This window comes from Pseudonaja textilis, chromosome 2 (genome assembly GCF_049901715.1).
Source record: "Pseudonaja textilis isolate UNSWEBS1 chromosome 2, rPseTex1.2, whole genome shotgun sequence".
NCBI classification, from domain to species: domain Eukaryota; kingdom Metazoa; phylum Chordata; class Lepidosauria; order Squamata; family Elapidae; genus Pseudonaja; species Pseudonaja textilis.
Window position 1 is genome coordinate 203241583 of NC_141991.1, and position 25223 is coordinate 203266805.

Genomic DNA, 25223 nt, shown 5'->3' on the forward strand with positions numbered 1-25223 from the left:
TAGGAGTCCAGATTTTTAATGACTAACATGTTTGTAGTAGAAATCAAAGCAGGTTCCATTGTTGGTTTCTTTTACACTCAAAAATCTTTATATAACAAGAAAAGAACAGGGAAAGGAGAGAAAATATTTAACTTTCCATGATGGCTTGACATGACCATTAATGTAAATAGGTCATAAAACAATAATTATTTACACACATTACTATGTCAGTGCAAGTAACGTCTTCTGTTAGTACAGCGCAAGGAGTTGGAACAGATGCAGGCAATGTGAGCATTTATTTAAGAGCAGCTGTACAAAAAGTTTATATAAAAAGGAGCTGAGACCCAATTCCTTTTGGTAACCAAAATAAAATAAAACTTGGCTTTCTGTCAAGTGTGTGTTGATTATGTCGTATTTGCATCTGATTATCTGCAGTTTCCAAGTGTGGGTAGATAAATTTCAGCTTACTGTAAGCTTATGCCATATTTGCATCTGTTTACCTGCAGCTTTCAAAGTGAGCCTTTTGTTGCAAAACAGGTGATGCATTGTTGTCCCATCAAGCTGAAAGGGTTGCCAAGGCTGGCATCAAAGCTTGCCAGAAACAGGCGCATGCTCAGCCCAGGCCTACTTCCTGCTAGGGCTTTCTGCTATCCCTTGGAGCCTCATAGTACTTCTATTGCTCTTTTCTGCTGCTGATGTTTTATCCTTCCTGAAGAAGTCAGGAAGCAGTTCTGAAGGTGAGAAGGTTGGAGCGAAGCCTTCGTAGACCCTGAGCCCCTCAAGCTGACTTCTGCTGGGTCTCTAAGTTCTCTTGGCACCATTGCAAAAGTACAGGTAGTCCTTGACTTACAGCAGTTAATTTAGTGACCATTCAAAGTTACAACGGCACTGAAAAAAGTGATTTATGACCGTTTTTCACACTTCCTACCATTGCAGCATTCCCATTGATCACGTGATCAAAATTCAGATGCTTGGCAACTGGGTTCATATTTATGACAGTTGCAGTGTCCCCGGTGTCACCGGAAAACTGACACCGAGTCACATCCTCATCTTTTTCAACAGTCTGACAAGCAAAGTCAATGGGAAAGTCAGATTCACTAAACAACCATGTTACTAACATAACAAATGCAATGATTCACCTAACAACTGTGGCAAGAAAAATTGTGAAAACTCATTTAACAAACCTTTCACTTAACAACATAAATTTTGGGCTCAGTTGTGGCCGTAACTTGAGGACTACCTATAGTTAATCTTGGTTTCTTCTGGGATATTTTTTCCCCCAATTATCCAGTCTAGCAATGGAGCTTTGACTTTCATGGGGTTCTGGAAGCTAACCCTCCTTCATTTGTATGATCAGCCAAGGTTGACTAGATTCTGAAATCTGCCAAAAGATAGATTGCAGATCAGATCAGAATCAGAGGTGGTATTCAGCAGGTTCTGACCAGTTCTGGAGAACCGGTAGTGGAAATTTTGAGTAGTTTGGAGAACTGGCAAATACCACCTCTGACTGCCCCTGCCCCCATCTTTTCTCTGCCTTCTGAATCCCAGCTGATTGGCTGGGTCTTCTTTTGTTGCCTTGCACAGGAGAACAGAGCTGGAAAGCAGGTTAGTGGGGTGGGTAAGAAATGGGACTTTGCAGTAATCTTCCCCCAGGAGTGGGGAGGGAATAGAGATTTTACAGCATCCTTCTCCTGCCACGCTCATCAAGCCACGCCTAGCAAGCCATGCCATGCCCACCAAGCCATGCCCACAGAAATGGTAGGAAACATTTTTGAATCCCACCACTGATCAGCATTCATTTCAAAGTAAATCATGTCAACAGATAAGTTGCTTATTTTGTGAACAGGATTGAAGTCTTACATGGCACTGATATGAATTGAAGTTCTTATAAATCAAATAGTTTGACTCAAAAACAAAACCGGAATTACGTCCGTCATCCTTTTCCAACTGGGCAATATCTAGCCATGATAAACTCAGGCTTTTTTTTTTTTTTTTCATCAAATGCTCACCATGTTTCCCATCTATTCATCCAGTTTTAGCTTATTTTGCCTGTATGCGAAAATAAATGTTTCTAAGTAGCGTACATTTCTGGCTCTAAGCTAAAACATAATCAAATTGTCCTTTTTCTAGCCCCTCCAGCCCATCTGTCCAGATGGCAGTTGGCGTAGTCCTGTAAGGGTCTAAGAGGATTCGAAAACATCGGACAATGAGAACACCAAGGAAAATAAGCAATAAAAGCACAAAGGCAAAGGTAGTTTTTTGTTCCAAGGTAATGCCAATTTCAGAAGGGAAGTTTCCAGAGGAAAAGAAATTGGAAGTAAAAGGCTCTCCATCCATTCTTCAGAAATCTTAAAACAGGAGTTCTGCAAGTTTTCTTTCATTCTTGATGCACAAAGGCCAGAACTGGAGTCACCTTGAAGTCCATTGTCCTCTGCAAACAAAATGATGAGAAAAAGATGTTACAATTGGGATTGTTTCAAAATACTACAGTGTGAAGGGCTTCTAGTTTGGGATTCCAAGCACTCAGCTTTCCTCCCACAGTAGTCCATCCATATTTCATGACTGGTGAGTGTTTCCAGCTCTTATCAAGTTCCTGTTTGGTGGGGAACTCACCCTAGTCAGTAAGTTTTTATACCATTAAAGTATTACTTATTTGTGAGACTTCAATCACATCCTTGTAGATGCCATTTTGACTTTTTGGTCTTTCTCTAAAATAACCCATCTATGTTGAGCATAAAGAGTATAAAGAGCTGTGCCTCAGCTTCTTTTAGTAAAACAGAATTCAACCAGTGTATTTATCTGGTTATTAATACCGTGTTTCTCCAACAATACGGCCTCCACCAATAGGAAGGCCCAGCATGATTTCTAGGCATGAGGTGAAATTAAGCCCCGCCCCCAAAATTTAGGCCTATTTAAACCATGCGTTTCCCCACCATTTCTCACATCGTTCGTTAGAACTACACAAGGTGAAGAGAAATGGGAAGGGAAGGGGGGGAGAAAACTTGCCTTTAGGAGCGCCATGCAGGTAGCCTAGGCTAGAATACCCTGATCTACTACCGATAGAACATCGACTGATAGAAGCTCCCCAAAGGCAGAGTGACCAGCTGCTTCTATCGGCCAGTAGAAGAGGCTGCCGACTCTGCCTTTGGGGAGCTTCCATCGGCCGATAGAAACGGCCTCGTGAGGGGAGCTTGCACTAGTTGTCTTTGAATCTACCAGCAGGGCAGGAGAGAAAGCACATGTGTATCTGTGTCTGGATGAAAATTGTGAAACTGTGACAAAGGGAATGGGAGAAAACGCCTTAGCCCAAATGTATTCTTGTTTTGCTTTCTTGCCCATTCTCTGATCAATTTCTCCAGGGCAGCTTTTAGCCTAAAATCGCTCAGGTCTCCCTCAGCTAAAAGAGACGGGAGGTTCCAAAGACCATCCCTAACCTCCGCCATTTGAGAGGACCAAACTCATTGCTTCTCAAAGTTAGACCCACAAGTTTTTCAAAAGTTCTTCTGAATGCCTCTGATGTCTGATGAAATCAAGAAATGTCTCGTGATTGAACTCAATTAAAAAAAAAAAAGAACCTGCACCTCGTTGCCAAGTCCCTGGTTTTACGGCTCCTCTCTTGTCCTGAATTATGCAGAAATAAGGGATTCTGAGGTTGGCGTTGGTTAATTGGTTAATGATGGGCGCTCTTTCAGGCACTCAGAGAGAGAGAGAGAGAGAGAGAGAGAGAAAAGAAGGCATCGCTGAAGTTATCAGACTCCCCCCAACTGTTAGCAATGCCACCCATGATCTGTGGCAGGATTGCCTTGGATCATGTGCAGAGTGCCTTCGCCGTTCAGCTCCCCCCCCCCACGACTCAAGGTTCATACTAAAATTAGGCCTTTCCAACCAGCCTCTGTAAATATTCAGCCCTCACCAGAGCAATAGAAAGGACGGTTTAGCTTCTCTCCTGCCCTTCTTCACTCCAGCTCCCTGCTGCCCTCCTGTGCCGTGGCGGCAACCCTTTCACACTGACCCCGCTTCCCTGCCACATTCCTATGAGGACCGCTCCTGCGTCTCCTTTCTGGAGCCTGCCCAATCTCCCTTCTAAGGGTAGCTGAGCTCTGCTGCCTCCTCTTCCCTCCCTGGCGGCCCCTCCCCTCTCCCCAAACCAGTGGCAACATCAGGTAAATGGAGGTCGGCTGCCCTGGGACTTTGGCAGGGTGCCCGGAAAAGGTCTGGCCTGGGGGGGGGGCAGTGGGAACCCCACAGATACTGAGACCTTCCCTCACCAGAAGGGCTTGGCTGACCCGGTGCAGGGATGAGGGCTAGCAGGGGTGGTGTGTGTGTGTGTGTGTGTGTGTGAGAGAGAGAGAGAGAGAGAGAGAGAGAGAAATTCAGCTTGCTTCCCTTCTGCTAAGAAAAGTTTGCAGCCACTCTCCCATGTGCACTCCCCTTGCCACGAAGCCGTTTCTACAGCCGATGGAAGCAGCTGGTGACTCTGCCTTTTGGGACCTTCCATCGGCCGATAGAAACGGCCTCGAGGAGAGTGTGCGTGGGGTGCTCCTCTCAGGAGGGCCCTGTAGGCAGCCACACCTCACCCCAAAGTGGCTGGTGACTCTGCCTTTGCGGAACTTCCATCAGCTGATAGAAACAGCTTTGTGGTGAGGTGAGTACGCGTGGGTGCTTGCTCCGAGGCCACTTCTACCGGCCGATAGAAGCGGCTGGTGACTCTACCTTGGGGGAACTTCCAGTGGCAGCCTCATGGAGAGGTGAGTGCACATGGGGCACTCTAGGTGGAGGTGTGTGTGGGGGAAGAAATTAAGTCACCCCAGAAAAGACGTCCTAGCCGTTTTTTCGGGGCTCAAAAAAAAAAAAAAAAAGACCCGGCCTTATTTTATGAGAAACACGGTATCAATATTACTGGACACTTATTAAAAAGTGCTCAAGAGAATTCAGGTGAACTAACAAATAATGCTTTGGAAGAAGAAATAATAATTTAAACTGAACATAATCCAACAACTAAATAAAGAGGAGGAAAGTGGTTACACTGTTCTATCACTTTTCTCTTCCTCTCTCCCTCTTCTCTCTCCTCATCTATCTATCATCTGTCTATCTATCTATCTATCTATCTATTATCTATCTATCTATCTATCTATCTATCATCTGTCTATCTATCATCTATCTCTTTTTTTCAATGGAGATAATCACGTTTCCTGACTACACACTGAATTACAACCAAACATTTGTACTGTCTAAGAACATGTTTGTGGTGCCCAGAGCCTTTTTTTAGATAAAGAAGATATTAAAAGTATTTGTTAATTAATTTAATTTTTTTTAAAAGTAAAAATATATTTCTAGACATATCAGAAATCTTTTCTCCATTGTATATATTCCAGTAAAACAAAGGCAAAATCCCCACAACACAGCAAAAGATAAATAGATGAGAACTTAGATGAGAACAATCAGGACAATTCCAAGTACACTTGAGTAATAAATTAACTTTTTGTGTGACATTACATAACATATTGGCATTATGACTTCCCCACACCTATGCAAGGAGATTGGCAAAGACAGTTCACTGTGCTGAAAAGTTTGTAGACAAATTGTTCTTCTCAACCAACTTATGACCAGCTTCTTTTGCAATGTTTGTTTTTTCTGTAATAGTGCCAGCCAAGGAACTCTGTCATGTCCTTGGAAGAATTAACTTCAAGAAAGCCAAAATAAACAATGGGCACTCCTCACTTTGTTCTTACATTTTACTACAGGAGAAACAACAGCAGGTTATTTGACATCTCCTTGAGAGTTCAGTTTACCACCCCAAACTTCTCTCTCTCTCTTTTTTTTAGTAAAATTGGTTCAGGGTCCTTATTTCTGCCAGCAGTCTTTTTGTTTTGGATTCAATCATTCAGTGGCTTTTCATATTTTTGTGGCCCAGTGGGTATCAGGATTGTCCATCAGTGGCTATTTATTTAAAATGATGTCTTTGAAATCATCAGTTTTGCAAAGAGTTTATGATCTGAGCTGCAGCTAGATGCAGAACCTGTTCTGTCTTTCTTTGAGGAGCTTTTCAATTTGTTTGAAGAGTGTATGGCTAACTTGATTTGGATATTGTCCAACCAACGTTGTCCAAGTATTTGCCACAAATATTGGGTTTTCTTGGCAATATTCCATGAGTCTGTTTCCTGCTTTATTTTGCCCATAGGGGCCAAATTTTCCTGTTATTCCAGATGTTACTTTGTTTCTATCTTTAGCATACCAGTGTTCAAAATTAGTATGGCATCTTCGGGAGCGGGGGGGAGTGAGGTTGTCATCCAGTTATTGCAGATCATCATAGAATTGTCCATATGCTTCTTTTGCACCTGTGCTAGGAGCATAGATTTGAATCACTATAATTATAGAGTAGTTTGCCTTGGATTTGAATTGAGATTGTTCTATCTTTTTCAGATTGTATCTGTGCCTGATTGCGATGCTATTTAATAATAATGACTCCTCCATTTCTGCTCTGATTTTCCTGACAACAGTAGATCTGACGCTCCTCTGAACTGAAGTGACATGTTCCAGTACATTTTAGTTCACTGATTCCCAGAATGTGAAAGCTCAGTCTTGATGCTTCTGCTCTGACAACTTCTAGTGTGCCCTGATTTATGATTCTGACTTTCCTTATACCAATGAAATACATATTTTTGCAGCATCCAACTTTCCTTTTGCCTGCAGTCAGTATGCAGTAGCAAAACATCCTCTTTGCTTTAATCTAGCCACATCAAGCACTTGTTCCCATTTGCCCCAGGCTCTTCCCCATTACTTCAATGGATACTTTCAATCTCAGAAACTCATTTTCCAATATCATGTTGATAGTTACGTTTTACTTATGAATGTTCATTTGGTTTTCTTGAAAGAATGTTGCAATGGGTTGCCAATTCCTTCTCCAATGAATTGCATTCTGATCTCAGTTATGAGCTGTTCATCATGTATAGTCCTTCAGGGAATGTACACTATAACAATCCATGAAGGGGAACAGCCCTCTAATCTCCAAATAAGACAGTCCTTCTGCTCAAAATTAGTAGTGCTTAATCTTGGGGCCGTATTGATTAAATTGCAATACAAATCAGAGGAAAAAGTTATATTTCCTCCAGCACCATAATGCTTAAGAAGAGATGAAGTGATAAGAAACCTAATTTAATACCAAAACAAGTCTTAGGGGTTATATTGTTCATACTCACCAAATGCTAACAACATCTCAATCACTTTTTTAAATGTTTTTTAATATTATTTCACAGAAATTGTTAAGTATAACCAGTTGGCAAATTTCTGCTGTAAATGTTTCCATTTATTGTAACAAAATAAACCAGAGATAACCTTCCTCCATTAAATGACTTCTTGATCTATTAGATTACAATTCCCTTCACCCCCATCTTGACCTGAAGGTACCAGTGAAAAAAGGTACCGATAAGGAAAACAATTTCCCAATTGATAATTTTGAGGAAGAATTGTGTGAAATGTTAGAGAAGGTTTAGCAACCTTCTCTGCCCCACTACACACAATGATGTATTGTTTGTTAATCATTTCTTCAAATAAATCCACAAAGCAAAAATTTCAAGAGGGAACATGTGAGCAGCAACCAAAAACACATAATTCATTAATGAACGTTTGCAAAGCTGGATAATATTACAAACTATAAAACTATGGTTCCAGCAAGTTTAGTTTCAATTCAAAAGCAATAGTAACAGTGGCATATAAATATGTCAGATAAATAATTACTGAATGACTTTTATGGTGCATTCCTCTGTGATATATTTTATTGTTACAAAATCTACAAGTCATTGAATCCCAAAGTAGGGAAGCTGGAATATTGCAATGCCTTAACTTTGAACATTTATCTGAAAACCCTATCCCAAAGAATTCATTGGATTTACAATTAGTAAGGGAGGGAGGCAACTGTCATAGAAGGGGATGAGTCTGTTATCTGAGTAACCACAAATGGCTCTCAACTGCACAAATCCTTCACTTTGAAAGCTGAATGGATAGGGTTAAGATTAGAAACAGCAAAAATACAGAAACTTCTCAGCAGATGTGAAATGACCATCCAAACAATAGGAGGACTCAGCAATATTTCTTCAATCTCAACAATAATACTTCTGAGCTGTAGACTTATGTGCATAGGGAATGAACCCTGTGCACACGTAAACCATAATAGGCCCACACAAACCTTGCTAAGAAATGTTAATTGTTTCCTCTTTATTGAGAAGTAAATTAAGAAACTGAATAGTTCACACTCCCAGGAACCTTGTTTGCATTACATGAGAACTTCCCTCTGGTTCCCCTACCCCTTTATCTCAGTGTTCTCTTCCTGTCCTTGCATTCCCGCCAACAGTCTGTGACCCTCCTGGCACCTTCAGTGGGACTGGCTGGTAGAATGGGAATATCAGCAGAAGCTAAATGGCTTGCAATGTTGCTGGTCAAACTGGGAAGAGACAGATCAGACTTGGTCCCATGGGTGGGCGGGACCAAAAGAGCTATCTTTTATTGAATCCATGCAATTGTCTTAGAGCATTAAAAGTAATTTTTGGAAAAATATTTTTTTTCAGTATCTGCCAAATTTCATTAGCTTGACCCTAGATGCCAAAAGTCTTGGAGAATTATAATGAAAACATAGGAAGATATATGGAAATTTGAGTTCTTGAAGAATCATTTGTTGAGTAAATCTCATATAATTGGTGTACAAAAATTCAGAAATTGAAAAAAAAATCCTTCACAAGAAGCTTTGCATGGTTATGCAGCTTGAAAGCTTTATTGCAGTTTGTCATGTTTATTACTAAGTTGTATAATTATTTTACCAAAATTAAGGAAGGTGTTTAAAAGTCTGTTTAATTATATGATATGCACTTGAATATCACTGTCTCAAGGTTGACATTGGAAATCCAGTTGAGGAGAAAAGAAAACTCTTGTATATACAATCTAACAAAAATCAGAAGGAATGTTGCTCTCTAAGTTTCCTGTGACTCATCTAATAGTAGAAATAATCCATCATTAACACAAATACAGTACATCTAAATATTTATAGTTGTCATAACACTGAACTGCCAGCATGAAAATTTTTATTTCATAAACATTTCAATTTTCAGGATTGTGATGGTTCTTCCTGGTGCAGCTCAGGCTTCTGCTCTGTTAATCTTCAAGAATCCTCAACAATTCTGGATTTCAGTTTTTGTTTATGTCTATCTGTGCCAGACAAGAGTTGAGAAGAGGCACAACATGATCAGGAAACAGTAAAGAGTCAGACAGTTATTCAGTTGGGGAAGTAGCAACTCAGTAATTCAGTCAATAGTGTATAGTAACCTCTTGAAATGCAACCACATACAATAAGAAAGTTAAGGGAGAGGCAGGAAGAAATCTATCCCATATTTCTGGATACACTTTCTTTCCTCTCATTTCAGACTGATGGTAAGTATTTTCATAAACATTTTTCCCAAAGTATTTTCCTCTGTGACCAACTCACTGCTTCTATGCCATGAATAGATTTTCCTAGAACAGTGGTGACTAACCTTTTTGGGCTCCTCTGCCAAAAATTGTGCACTTGCTTGCACTCATGGGCACACTTGCATGCCAGTACCTAGAAAGCAATGCGCGCGGGGCCCTCATGCTCCCTGCATATGCGTGCATGATCCCCCTTCCCCCACCACCCTCTTACCTGCACTGTGCCTCCCAGCTGATTTTTTTGGGCTGTTTTGAGGCCTTTTTTGGCCTCCTAGAGGTTTGAGGGAAGCCTCTGCAGCCTTTGTAGGCCAAAAAATGGGCCTGTTTCATCACTTCCGGTATTTCTGGAAATACAAGAAGTGATGAAATGGGCCTTCCTTTTCAGCCTCCAAAGGCTGCAGAGGCTTCCCTCAAGCCTCTAGGAGGCCGAAAAAGGCCTCAAATGGCCTGAAAAATCAGCTGGGAGGTATGCACATGCGAAGTGAGATAAGTTTGCCTGAGGCTCACGTGCCCAGAGAAATGGCTCTGTGTGCCACCTGTGGCACGCGTGCCATAGGTTCACCATGACGGTCCTAGAAGATCCACATCAGTTGGGTTGAAACATAGTATGGAGTCCTGGTGATTTTCTTGGTGCCAAGCAATGTACAGCACTTGTAATTGCATATGAAACTCAATAGGAAACACAAGTATAACATGATAATATGTCAGGTGAAATAAATTGACATTGGTAATATTGCAATGATTGTAAAAATGTACAGTAACTTCTACACTGTTTTAAATTAAAAGTTTGGATTTGCAATTTAATATTAGATGTGTCACAAATAGATCTTTAAAACTGATCGTGTTTGTTCCTGCAACACAACTCAGCAATAGAAGCACACCTGAGATAATTAACTACAAAAAGATCCTGAAGAAATGGCAGAAAGGAACTTTGGATAGACATTTTCTGCATAAAATCCAGGAGAATATATCTTGTCCAATGGTCTTTGTTTTGGCAGGCTCTGGCAAGTGTCTAATTATAGGCTTTTGAGACCAACAGAGAAATTAGACTTGTTCCTAATTTAAAGACAAAGCTGGGAGGGCACCATCATGTTCAATGCTGTCTCATGGCTGCTTTCATGCGTAACCTTTCCTTATGTGTTACCTAGAAATAATGCACGAGTTCCTAATCAATGGTTTTGAAGTCAATAAAGTTATTAAAGTATACCTAAGAAGTTCTCAAATGTTGATTTTGGAAATGATAACAGTTTCTCTTTTATAGTTCATTATTTGCTCTCATACTTGATATGGTAAAATAATTGCAATGGGAAGTTATGAACTGCATTGTGGAGTGTGAACATTAAATAATGTTTTGTTAATGTTTTAGGCTAAGATGGAAACAGATTCAAATGTCAAAATGCTTGATTCAATGTTGCTACTGCATTTTCAGCATTAAAAAACCCATACAAAAAGTCATGCCTTTTCATTACTTTTGCTAAATTATATCCAAAATCATTTAAATCGCATATGTTATGTGGAACTATGAATGGATTTGACATGGACATAATGAAAAGGTGTGGGAAAGAAAAGAAACTATAAAAAAAATCTGGATCACTAATATTTATGTATTACTGTTAGCCTAGCAAGGTAGTCCAGACAAGAAGCATACCCAGAAGAACTAGCAGTACTTTATTGTAAGGTTGCATTAACAGAACCCTTGCAAGTCTGAAAGTATACTTCTTTCCATCACCATTATTGTCCAATAAACTAAGAAAGGTGATTACTGAATATTTGCCACATGCACGTTTCTGCTGCTACATTCTTCCCCCCGTCTCTTGAGGTCATTCTTGCATACCAAATATGTTTCTGCTTACTTGGATTTCTAAATGCTATACGTCATAGTAGAACCACACCTCTACTTCCCGTATAGCAACATTTTCCTTTTGGTTTGGCAAAATGTTACACAGAATTTAGACATAATGGAACGGTTTGGTCAACTGTATTGGTCTCTGATTCAGCATGTCTTGGAAAACTTTCAAAGTTTGGGTTGAGCCATCTGGTGACCTCTTTTTCAGCAGTCTGTCATTTAGGCAAATTAATAGCATTTAGTCACATCAAAAAAAAGGACTGTCCTATTATAACCCATACACAATTATGACTTGCCATGGCCACACAGAGTTAAAATTTGCCAGAGTTTAGGCAGAAAGCAGGCTACTAGACCAACTTATAGATGCCATAAAGAGTATTTATTAGAGCTTTCACTGAAAGCGTGGTCTGAGATGCCTTACTGCAGGATAAATCCAGAAAATGCAGCATTTAAAGCAGGGGTCACCAACCTTTTGGACAAAGATACAAGCAAATTGAAGGAGCCCCTATGGGATCAACACTGTCACCTGTCATTGCAAACCTGGAAGAATTCATGGAAGAATTTGAATCCAGAGCCCTAGCCAATGCCACCCACAAACCCAAACTATGGTTAAGATACATCGATGACACATTTGTGATTTGGCCCCATGGAAAAGAAAAACTAAACAATTTCCTAACACACCTAAACAGCACATACCCCAAAATCAAATTCACCATGGAAATGGAAACAAACAACTACCATTCCTAGATGTACTAATCTACAAAAAATAAGATGGCACACTAGGATACACCATATACCAGAAGAAAACACACACCAACCGCTACCTCAATGCCCAATCCCATCACCACCCAGCACAGATAAACTCCGTGGCTAAAACACTAATTGCTAGAACCAAACGCCTGGCAGACAAGACACACATAAAGACTGAACTATGCACCCTGACTAAAGTACTGACAGCCAATGGCTTCCACAAAAGCAAAATCACTGGCTTGATCCACAAAAACATACTGAGACATAATGGAGATCTAGAAGATGAACAGACCTATGGAACAGCTGTCCTGCCCGACATAAGAGGTATTACAGACAAAATCAGTAAGATACTACACAGCATCACATCAAGACTGCCTTCAAAACAGACAGAAAAATAGCAGCCATCCTAGGAAACCCCAAAGATAAAATTGACCTGGAAAACCAATATATGAAGTCCCTGTGCATCATGCTCTGCCACATACATTGGACAGAAGAATAAGTACCCACCTGGATGAACACAAAAATGCAGTAAAACAGCTGGAACACACTCCTCACTAGTCCAACACATGAAAGCCACAGATCATAGCATCAACTTCAATGGCACAAAAACCCTAGCCACTATAGAAAACCCCAGCCACAGAATTATCAGAGAAGCCATAGAGATTGAAAAAAGACCTGAAAACATGATTAGAAGAGATGACTCCACCAGACTGTCAATTATCTGGAAGCCTGAACTCTCAAACAAAAAAATCTCCACACCACAAGCCAGGCAAACACCTGGGCACAAACAGACTCCCCCAGATACCTCCAGCTCAAACACATCCCAACCAGGTGCCCAGATGAAACCTAGCTTCCTAATAAATGATAGCCATCTGGAGCCATACTTGGAGCCAAGCTGCGCTAAACGCCTCCAATACAGGAAACACAATGTTGCCAGCCAATCAAGACAAAAAAATGCTACAAAACAGACAGAAGATATTAGAAACACCAATAAAGCAGAACACAGCAAACTCCAAGACCAATAAACACAGACCAAGACTCCCAACCAACCAGGATGAAGAAAAAACCATTCTGGCACAGCTGTAGGCTAGGACCAAATTTAAAACTGAAACAACTGTAAAAGTCTGACTCACAGACGAACACAGTACAGAAGCCTGATGATGGCAGATCAGATTCTGCCGAAATGTTGCTACAACTTTAAAAGCACAACTATAATGACGTGGGAAAATACCCGAACAAAGCTGAATACCATACATGTAAGTACCCGCGAAAACTTAAGAAAACAAATATACACACACACACATACACACACATATATGTATATGTATATCACAATAGTAAATGAAACACTCATTCCATTCCAATTCAATTCTATCATTAATATTAGTTAGAATCTTAGCATCTTTAACATTTCTTTTCAATTGAATATCATACTTCCTTGTGAACACTTTTTCACTTTTTCACCCATTATTCACCTCTAAATAGGCTTATACTTTCAATCCTTATACATTTTCCCTGTTTCTCTATATCTTGTTTCTGTCTTTTATAACTTCTTTTCCTTTCCTTCTTCCCCCTCTTCTTCTCTGTCCCCCTTTTGCCCCCTTGTCTCTATTTCTAATTCTCTCCTCTGTGATCCTCTCTTCTGTTGCTTCCTAATATTGTAATTATTTTTCAAACTATTCTTTTTTGGGGTTGTTTTTTCAAATCTTAAACTTTTCATTCTCTTTCCCCCCTTTCCTTCCCCCCTCCCACATAAAATTACTTTATCATTAAAGATGGCTTCTTCTTTGTCCCAACCTTCTTGTTCTACAAGTGTTTATTGTTGTTTCTCATAGTTCCAGATCTCCATTTCTAAAAATTGAAATACGAAGCCAAAAGAACCTCTCCCTTCTTGTGCATCTTCTTTTTAAGTTCCATTTTCAGTTCTTCTAAAAGTGATGCCATTTTAAACACTTTCAAACAACCACCCAATTGATTTTAGTCATTTAAATCCAATAGCCAAATATCCAAAAATCACTAAGTAACCCAAATAATCCAAAAGCTGTTTTTCTTGCTTCTTTTTTCCACTTTCTCTTCCTGGGGTTCTATTATTTTGTTACAAAGTTTCAGTTAGAATGTATCTTTTAGGAATCTTGTTAAGGTTTCACTGTAAGTTCCTTTTAGCTTCAGGCAGTCTCCTCCATTTTTCCAGATCCCACTCCTTTATTCTTTCCTTTTCTCTCCTTTCTTGCTTTTAAAGGTTTTTAAGTATCCAAAATTCTTTATTATCCCTTTGACATTTTATTTTCAGCTTAAATGCCTATTGATGTCAAAGTGAAAACTTAATTGTTAAAGGGATTCTGCAAAGGTACATAAGATAGTGTTGTTATATTACAAATAGAAATAATTTTAGAAAATATGATTAAAATGATGGATAAAATATTTATCATAATCTAGCAGAATGTTTGCTAATAAATAAATGAAATAAAGTGAATGAGAGAATTACATTAGGAAAGGATGGGAACATTTTAATTATTATTAATGATTTATAAAATATAAGTTAAGACAAATGGGAAAAAAAAGAATTAATTATGGAAAGTTTATAAGTGTTTCCAAGGAAGTATGATATTTAATTGAAAAGAAATGTTAAAGATGTTAAGATTTTAATGAATATTAATGATAGAATTGAATTGGAATGGAATGAGTGTTTTATTTACATATATATATATATATATATATATATATATATATATATATATATATATATATATATATATATATAATCTTTTTTAAAGAATATAGTGTGTATTTTAAGAATGTACCAAGCAGAATTTGATTGAAAGTTATGTATTATATTGAATGTTATAATCTTAAACGTATACATTGAAGCTTAAATAAGAGTTGAATGGATAAAATTAAAAGATATAAACATGTCATACTCCAATTAGTAACTACAGGAGAAAATTTGTTTAATGAGAAAAAATAATATGAAATTGAAACAGGACAGACAAAAGTATAAATATAATAATTTGAATTGGGATGAGATAGTCAAAATAAAGTTGAGAAAATTAAAACAGGGGAAAAACTACATAGAAAATGTAAAACAGTAATAAGATATGGAATAGAACACAAAAATGGGCATGAAATTGAGTTTGTGTCTATATGAAGAAGTGGTCCCCTAACCCGGGACCATGCTATTCTCAAAAAAAGATGTTTTATTTGTATTATGATTTTTTTCTGTGAAAACCCAAATAAAATTTTCAAAAAAACCCAACAACAACGCTATAGAGCACTGCACACCAAAACAACTAGACACAAGAACAGTTTTTTCTCAAATGCCATCACTCTGCTAAACAAATAATTCCCTCAACACTGTCCAACTATTTACTAAGTCTACATTACTATTACTATTACTATCTTCTCATCTTTCCTATCTTCTCCTCTTTCCTATCTTCTCATCGTTCCTATCACCCATCTCCTCTCACTTATGACTGTATGACTGTAACTTTGTTGCTTGTATCGTTATGATTTATATTTACTGTTTCCTAATATGATTTGATTGTTTGTACCCTATGACTATCATTAAGTGTTGTACCTTATGATTCTTGATGAATGTATCTTTTCTTTTTATGTACACTGAGAGCATATGCACCAAGACAAATTCCTTGTGTGTCTAATCACACTTGGCCAATAAAGAATTTATTCATTCATTTCTATAATCTGTCCTGTCTAATAATCAAAACCAGAAGTCACAAGTTCATTTTTTTTAATTCAAAAAGCCCATAAGAGATTTTCAGTTAGCAATAAATTTTGATAATGTCTTGTCATTAATCATAGAAGTTAATTTTGGTTTTTTTAAAATAAAAAATCATTGCTTGCTTCAGTCCAAGGGTTGAAGCAAGCAATGATGAGGTGATATAATTAAACTCTTGAAACTCATTAAAAATTCACCCAGGAGAAACTTTCATTTAAGTCCCTCTTTACTAAATTTTGGGTATTTTTCTACTGTTGAAAATACTCTTAAGTATTGGACAATATAAACAAAAGAATCTATGACAAATTACTCGGTATTGCTTTTGTACAAACTTTGAATTTTTAAACTAATTGTTTTAGATCATCCTGGCATATGATTGTAAAAGTAGCTGCAAATGAAATTGGTAACCAATGCAAATCAGACGTTTTCTTGAGCCTAACAGGGCATATAATCACAGCCAGAAACCAGATGAAGTCTCAACAGTAGAACGGCAACCCTGTATAGTTGGCAATGACTAGCAAAGTAAAATCTGCATGATTCTTTTACCTTTTACCTCAGGGATAAGCATGAAAAAGGAGCCTTCTAATGGCTGCCAAGCTCGGGCATACTTTGTAGTGACTCCTGAAAATCTTTAGGTTTAAATAAGTACATAAGGAAGGTGGTTTGTCTCTGATAATATATTCTTAATTACACTATTAAAGTACCACATGGTGATGATAAGGCCTAAAATCATATTCTAGGGAATTCTAATGTTCCTGTTGTGGTGGTGCATTGTACTTAAATGGTGAAGTTCCATTTCTTTGATCCAGTTTGGTTTTGTAAGGAAACATCATGCTCTTTTTCTGTGTGAAACTACCTTAAGGAATACAGCAGTATTCCAAGGCTTCACATTTACTCAAAGCTTTGAAAATAAAATAAAAGGCATTTGTTTCTGTGAGAAAACAATACTAGAATGCTGATACATTTTACATTTTATTGGAAAATCCATAAAGACAGAACACATAAATGCAATGCAAATGACAAATTGTGTAAAAACATTCTTGTTATTATGTAAAATAAGCCTTATTACCAATTACAGTCCTTATTATAACCCCCAACAACTTGCTTGAAAATATTCCTTGAAATTAGTAGGAATAAGTGAATTTTATATTTAGGTGGTTTTTAAAAAAAAAAACTAAATATAAAAAAATGGTAAAAGCAGGAAAAAAACAGAAACAAAAGGAAACAATAACATACTGGACATATATTTACAGACATACAGACATCAGTAAACTGAAGCCATTTGATTATACATAGCTGATCTGTATTAATCAATCCTGCAAATCACTGAATAGTTGGAGCATATCATAATGACTCTGAAATGATAGTAGTTCTAACGTTTTCATAAGTCCATATTTTTCTTATCTCATAGAGGAATATTCGACAGACAGAAATTGCTTTAACACAGCTCTTTCATTTAAGTATTCAAAAAATAGGAAGAATCCCTGTTAGGGATTTATCCATTGTATATTGGTATTATGTTGACTATTCTTAAAGCCTATAAGATTTGAATAAATACATCCCTTATGGGTTTATCCTGGTTTGCTTCATATGTTGGATAATATGCCAAATTACATTTGGTTAAGCAAGAATAAATATAAGGAGACAACACTTTATTTACATAACTACAATTTGCACATGAGATTAAATATTACTGTCTATTCTGCACCAGACCTTCCTCAGTTAATATCATGGTCAGTTGATATCATGTCTACTGCAAAAGGATTTCCCAATAGAAGCATTTCCCACATAGAAAGGGCATTCTTGTTTGCATAATTGTTGTAAACTAAAGGTCAACTAAACCTTTAAAAAATTAAAATTAGAAGGGAGATTTTCAAAGCATGCATATTGTTTATCATATTAAAGTTAGAATTATTTGATTATAAACTTACCTTTATCACAAGAATCTGAAACAATGATATATTATTTGTGATGAAATATTATATGAAGACATTTGACTGATTTGGCTTTCATCCAAGGCCAATTTGGGCAAGATATATTATTGTACTAATCACAAAGGACCAAAACCTTCCAGGGAATTATCAATGAAGTGAATCCTTTGGCAACTATACTGTGCACCTCCACAGAAAATAAGTATAAATTGATGGATTCTACCACAACATACTTTTCCGAAAATAAAAACTTTTTTAGACAAAAGCTGCACTATGTTTCATTCTTTTAAAATAATCTCTCTATACTTTTACAGATTTACTGGAGTAATTGGTCACAGTATCTTGAAAATGCACACTAAAGCATTCTTCAATTGAAGTAATAAAACATACACTGGCAGCATTACTGTAGAGACATGTCATCAAAGCAAGGTTTCTTTGCCTGCTCATAAATGCAAACAATTGGAAAAGTTTAGCTGCTGGCTGAGACTTCTAAGAGACCTGGTGGTGAGCAGCTTGCTCACCCTAACATGCTTTGTGAAAAGCGCCACTTGAATGTATTGCAAAACCCTCCTAAGCAACAGCTGCACTATTTTGATAGAAAATATGCCGGGGCCAAGTTCTGAAAGTCGGTTTTGATTTGACAAAGATTCAATCAAATTCCCCCCCCCCCCAAAAAAAACCAGATTAATGAACTGAAGGCAAATCCCATATTAATACTGCAATTTGAATCAAGTAGCTGCAAAGCCCTTCTCAACACTGCAGATTCAATCGCTTTTATTACCATACATAAGGAAAAGGTGTGTGTGTGTGTGTGTGTGTGTGTGTGTGTGTGTGTGTGTGTGGATTGGAGTGATTAATCATTAAACTCTCTGCCAGGCGGAAAGCTTTTGGGGTGGCATAGCTGACACTGCTTGCATTTCTTTCTGCTCTTAGCTTTAATTTGTTCTTCTTTATCCTAGTGGAATGCTATACTTCCATGCTGAACCTGTCAATGCAAGCAGGAATTCAGTTCAGCTCTCAGCATGCTAAATATAAGCTTAGGGCTGATCCCTTTGTTAAATTCTGCTCATTTGGGGTTCATTTAAATCACTGAACATGGAAGTAGAAGTGTATCAGCCACTTTCTTTGTACTTGCCATTTCCCCTGTGACTGTCTACTTCTGATATTGTTCTGTATATCTATGAGAGCCAGCTTCTGTTCTTTCTGCAAATCAACTCATTTCCACAACCCTAAGTCAACACAGCCTTGCCCACAAGAGGTGTAACTCCCAACCAGAGATAATTTTGTACTCCCCCCTCCCAATTCTAATCTTGAATCTTGAAGCAGACCTCAAACGCAGTTAAACCCTTTCCAGTCCTAATCAAATCAAGGTTGATTTGTTCCAACCTCACTCACCTTGAGGCACTGGTTCCTCTATGGGAAACACATTTTTGTGGTTGTTATAAATTATATGCTTTTACATTCAGATTCAGGGGAAATAAGGAAACTTTGCCTGGATTCTAAAGAAATCTGGAAAACAATGTTCAGTTCAGTGGATGGAATTGCAACCACCTTTAAAAAAAAAGTAATAATATCCGGTTGTCTGTGCGTAAAGATTTCTTTAAACAGCAAATTCAGAAGTATGCCATTTGCTGACTTTTTTAGTCTTGTAACATCTTTCATTCCTTTTTCTCTGTATATACAGTAACTCTATTTTTAGTAAAAACAATTTTATCTGGGTGTAATTATAAGAGATCACTCAGAAAGAAAGAAATTTAGGGTTTTTTTTTTTAAAGGAAGTTTTGGCAGACACCCCTCCACCCAAAACATTTTATGCCAAGTCCTTGTGCAATGCCTTTCACTAATTTATAGTGGAAAACTATAATATGGTTTTTGTTAAGAGAAGAAAATGGGGGAGTGGGGAATCTGCAAAATAGAAAAGGAACCATTTTACACCAAGGAAACTCTATTCCGGTAGGCAGATGCTCTCTAAGATCTCAATACTTGCCCCACAATTAAATCCAGGAATCAGGCTTGAAAAGAAAAGCTAGAGGAGACTAACAAGGCAGAAGCCTCTAGGGTGTGCCTACATTGTGCCTTTGCTGCCTCTGCCCCATATGGGTGCCAGTTGGACTCTACACTGCTTAAGAAAATTATTTCTGGGCTGGAAATGGAGCAACATGATAGGTGTTCAGTCCAGACTGCCAGATACTGCTCTCTCCAATTGGACAGTTCCTCTGCTTCTGTGTCCTCACAACTTTCTGTGCCAGGGAAGGCTTGCCAATCATCTTCTCTTTCTTTAAAGAGTAGTAGTATAGGAGTTTTAAAATACATTTGCATAATCAACCTCAGGAAATATGCATTCTTATCCCCAGACTCGGCTGATTTCCAAGCAGGCATGGGGAGCAGAGGTATAACATTCTCTCTCCTTAGTGATGATCATAAATAATCTTTTCAAAAGCCTAAAAAAAAAAAACCTACACAAGCACAGAATTACAGCCACAGGAAAATAAATGAATAGAGGCAAGGGCTGGACTTGGAGAGAAGAGAAGACTTCTAAACTGGTAGGAATAGCCAACACCCAGAAGATAGGCTCAAAATCCATATGGATCAGGACAGCCTGGATCACTGGGCTCTGTCTAACAAAATGAAATTCAGTGTAGAGAAAAGTAAGGTGTTACACTTCAGCAAGAAAAAACAAATGTACAGGTACAGATTAAGTAAAACTTGGATCAATAGCAGTAACTATGAAAGGGATCTTGGAATCCTAGTGGACAATCACTTTAAATATGAGCTAGCAGTGTAGCAGCTAAAAAAGCCAATGCAATCTTAGGCTGCATTAACAGAAGGATAGAATCAAGATAGCATAATGTACTAGTACCACTTTATGAAGCCTTAGTAAGACCACACTTGGAATACTGCATCCAGTTTTGGTCACCATATTATGTAGAAGATATTGAGATCCCGGAAAGAGTGCAGAAAAGAGCAACAAAGATGATTAGAGGATTGGGGGAATATCATAAAACTTATGAAGAACAGCTGCAGGAATTGGGTAAGTCTAGTCTAGTGAAAAGAAGGACTAGGGGATAACATGATAGCAGTGTTCTAATATTTGAAGGACTGCCACAAAGAAGAGTGGGGTCAACCTATTCTCCAAACCACCAGAAGGCAAGACAAAAAACAACTGAAGGAAAGTAATCAAGGAGAGAAGCAATCTAGAACCAAGGAGAACAGTGAGAACAATTAACCAGTGGAACAGCTTGCCTTCAGAGCATTTATGAGTGCTCCATCACTGGAGGCTTTTAAGAAGAGACTGGACAGACACCTGTCTGAAATGGTATATGGTCTCCTGCTTGAGCAGGAGGTTGGACTAGAAGACCTCCAAGATCCCTTTCAACTCTGATATTCTGTTATTCTGACTAAAGCAATTAGTTTATACAGGTAGTCCTTGGTTAACAATATTGAATTTCTATCACTAAACACAACATCACATGACCACACTGCTTAGCAATGGCATTGCTGGGATTCATTGTTGCCATTGTTAATTGAGGATATGTTTCATTAAATGAGACTAGTTGGCTTGCAAGTAGGCTGGCAGGTATGTAAGTGGTTGCTGCTAGGTGGGGAAGAGAGCACAGGGGCATGCATGGCACATCCCCAACACGTAGGACTAGGGTTGGTTGCTGCTAGGTAGGGAAGAGTGAGAGCAACTTACTGGAGCAACTTGTGGGATTCCCTGCCAGCTTTCCCATTGACAACTTGTGGGGAGCTTACAGGGAAAGTTGCAAATGGTAATTATATGTTGTGGTACTTTCATATTGCAAGCTGGTTGTCAAGCATCCAGATCACAATCACATAACTTCAGAGGAGCTAGAACTTCAAGGAGAGGTGATAAATGTTGTTGTAGCTCCAAATGTTCATTGAACCAGTGATTGTTAAACAAGTACTATCAGTAAGTATATATGATGCTGGCCATCACTAAAGGTAGGACAGAAGATAAGTGGAATAACAGAGTTGGAAGGGACCTTGGCCGTCCTCTAGTCCAGACAATGGCAGTGAACCCAATTATTTCTTTGTCAATTGCAGAATGCCTACTCAGTGAAATCCTATATAAGATTATTTGCAAGATCATTTTAATCTTGTTATGCTTTGATATCAGGTTTATCATTTGAACTAATTGATAGACCATTGTCACATGGTTTACAACTCTTCCTGAAACAGATACACTTCCTCTTTCTAAACAGTAATCCCAGAATAACACTTTCTTCTATTTGTTTATGTTGCTTCCTGCTCCTCACCTCAGCTTTCTCAAGTTGCTTTCAAACACAGTGCACATATAAGAGGGCCAAAGGCCAACTAGTCAGTGGGCCAAATAAGCACAGAGAAAGCTAATCACCAGTTTACTTTGGCCTCTTTAAGCTCTTACTAATCAAGTCATTCTGAATTTCCAATCTTGGGCCTGGTTTGAATTAGTAGATCAGTAAAAATGGCTTGTGAAACCTTTTCTGGAACCTATAAAGAAGGTCAAGACTGTGGGTGCATTTGTATGACTCTGAATCACAGCTAGCCAAGTATATATTAAACTCAAACATTGTGCAAACCCAATTCTTGGCTTGATGTGTTGGGTAATGCAAAAATTTGCATTACTTGATAAAACCACAGTTAAATAATGTAAACAAAACAAGCAAAATTCTTACAGTATAGCAGTGAAGTACGACATCCTATGCAGATATTCCTTTTGGTGAAGTACATAAATTTTAAAAGGAAACTGGACAATCCATAGTCTTTGGCTCATTCTTCTTTCAACATTTATTATAAGCCTGTGCCATTTCTTGTTCCCTCGCAACCCTCATGTGAGTCTCGGTGAAGTCTCTTCCTTCTCTTTGGCTCACCTACAGAACTGCCTGCCACTTTGCTTGAGGGAAGAGGAACAAAGGAAGCAGCAGACCACAAGAAACACTTAATCCCTGCTCCCCATTCTGGCATGTCCCCAATGACCCCCTCCATTGGGAAGAAGAGAGTTCATCCAAACCCATTGCAGCCCTACCTCACTAGCCAGCATCTAATTCAGTCAAATATGGCTCCCTCCCAAAAACCACTAATACAGATTAGCCATCCCTATTATTGTTCTGCTTTGTCTCCATTCTCCATTCTTGAAACCATTTCCATTTGGTGTTGATTGGGAGCCAGAGATCTGTCCCTCGGCCTCTGCTTTGGGTAGGTGGTTACTCCATTTTTCCCACTCCTATTTTAACATCTACATGAAAGCATTGAGTGAGATCATCCATCACCACAGGGTGAGATATCTGTATGTAGATCTTTGCCTGTGATGAGTTAAGTGATGTCACGACCACCCTTTCATGATGCCTGGAGGTTGTTGATGTGAACTAATCAACAACTTATGAACCTGCTGCCTGATGGGGAGCAACAGGTTAAAACTAAACCCTAGAAGGCAGAGTGGCTTTAGGTCTGGGAATTCTTGGTTTTTGCAGAATTGTTGTGGAGGTTGTGGGAGTTCTCCAGGAACTGCACTACTCCAGACAAATCCACTGCATAATCTGGGGGCTCTCCTGGACTTGTGACTCCAGATTGCAGATGAAGCAGCAGTCATGGTCGGGAAGGCCTTTGCGCACCTGTTTTCTGCACGAGTTACACCCTAGACCAACAGCCCCTTGTTACAATCACTCACACCCTGGTCCCATTTGGACTATTATGATGTGGTTTACATGGGCTGCCCTTGAATAGCATCCAAAAGCTTCAGTTGGTTCAAAATACAGCAGCCCACATGGTTTTGTGCAAGAACAAATTTGCCTATGCAACCTCTTTTGCAAGAGCCACACTGGTTGCTGATTTGCTTCTGGGTACAATTCAAGGTGCTTGTTACCACCTTTAAAGCCCTACAGGGCAACCCACCATTCTCTGATTACATCTACCCAGCCCACAGAGTAGGAAGGCAGGGCATATTGCAAGTCTCAAAGAAGAACAACTAGTGGGATCTAGGAACAACAACTTTTCTGTGGTGGGTCCCTCCCTTTGGAATATCATCCTTCCAAAGATAAGATTATATCTCACTTATTTGCATTTCTGCAAGATCTTGAAGACATGTTTTTGTCATCAGGTTTGGGGACCTCATCAGAATTGATCAAGTGGTTTGTTTGATTCTGTTGTCATTGCCACAAGGTGAGGGAGAGGGGAGGGGGAGATTTAAATTGTAAATATTTAACTGTGGATTTTTAATGTTATATGACACCCAGAATCATTTTGTGTGCATTCGGCAGCTATATAAATTTGTTTAGTAAGATAAATCTTTATCTTAGCTTATATCATCACTATCCAATGTTTATTCAGATTTGCTCACTTATTAGTTTTGGCCTAGTTCTTCTGGCTGCTTTTATGTTCTGTTGACTTTAAATGTTCTTTATTGTCTACTTTTAGCATATCTCTTCTTTTCTTTAGTATTCTTCTGACTTATCTTCATTAAGTCCTGTCTATCAATTTAGATACTTTCCATTGATTCTGAATCTATCATAGTACTCACTGTACTATAGAGCCAATTTTCTTTTTTTTCATAATAGCTGAGCCTCATGAATTCTGATATCTTTGTTCTCTGAAAAACTGGATATTTATGGACATTCCCCCCTCTCATCCTCTGAGTTTCCCTGGTCATCATCAAAATCTTTGATTTAGCTATGTTATTCATTAGACTGCACAGACTATAATGAAAGGTATGCTTTATACAGAATTCTGTATTGAATAATGTTCAAAAGAATGACAAACATGAAAAAGAAGATTTACTCTAGTGCTTGCAATTCCATATACTTTAAAAAATAATAAGAAAAAAAAACCCCATTCAAAGTATTACATTGCATTGTAGTACATTATATCATTATAGATGAGATATGGAGAGCACCTACCTTAGACAAAATGTTATTAAATTCATGATCCCAAAGCTTCCTTTTATATGAGTTGGTGCAGAGAGCCATTCAGAAACCCAATCTTCTCTTGTCTGCCACCTCTTCCACTAGAATCTGATGTCGTGTTCAGGCAGTTTATATATCAGGACTCCCACCCACTGCAGGAACTTGGCATCTTATCCTTCTTGACAACTATGGTAGCATGGTTGGGCCCCATCCTTTTAATTCTCTCTCACTTTAACTCTTTTTCATGTCATCTTCCTAGCCAGGCTAATATTATACTTTGGGGAAAGCCTCAAGATGAAAAACATCATCATATTTGTCATCATTAATTCAAGGCTAATCCAAGATATTCAAGCATGGTAAGCTGCTCACTACTATCTATGCCAAATCATATTCTATCTGGCGTCAACTAAAAGATCTTACATCTAAGTCAGAAAAATCTCTCTCATTCTTTCTGACTGTCTAGTTGTCATCATCTTATTTTAAAGACAACGAATCACTGCTGGGTGTTTTCACCCACTTCACTTTGCCAGATGGTAGTCTGGAACAATCTTTTGAATTTTTGTGCTACATGTTTTGATGATCACAAGCAACCAATAGCCAAGTTAAATTCTACTGCTGACCTGTGGAAAAGC

The 25223-nt window shown here is 38.4% G+C and overlaps 1 protein-coding gene and 1 long non-coding RNA gene across 2 annotated transcripts in view; both read right to left on the reverse strand.

Annotated features, from left to right (window-relative positions):
- CTXN3 (cortexin 3) lies at positions 1-24683 on the reverse strand. The gene is made up of 2 exons (XM_087926892.1): positions 24586-24683; positions 1-2410 (listed from the first exon to the last, which is right to left on the reverse strand). Exon 2 carries the CDS (start codon positions 2314-2316, stop codon positions 2074-2076), a length of 243 nt encoding a protein of 80 aa, XP_087783018.1. The 5' UTR covers positions 2317-2410; positions 24586-24683; the 3' UTR covers positions 1-2073.
- The window catches only part of LOC148127328 (uncharacterized), a 212673-nt gene continuing 187450 nt past the window's right edge, over positions 1-25223 (reverse strand). The window contains exon 2 of the long non-coding RNA XR_015742227.1: positions 1-1492. This is a non-coding gene — a long non-coding RNA (uncharacterized LOC148127328). The remainder of the gene's footprint in view (positions 1493-25223) is intronic.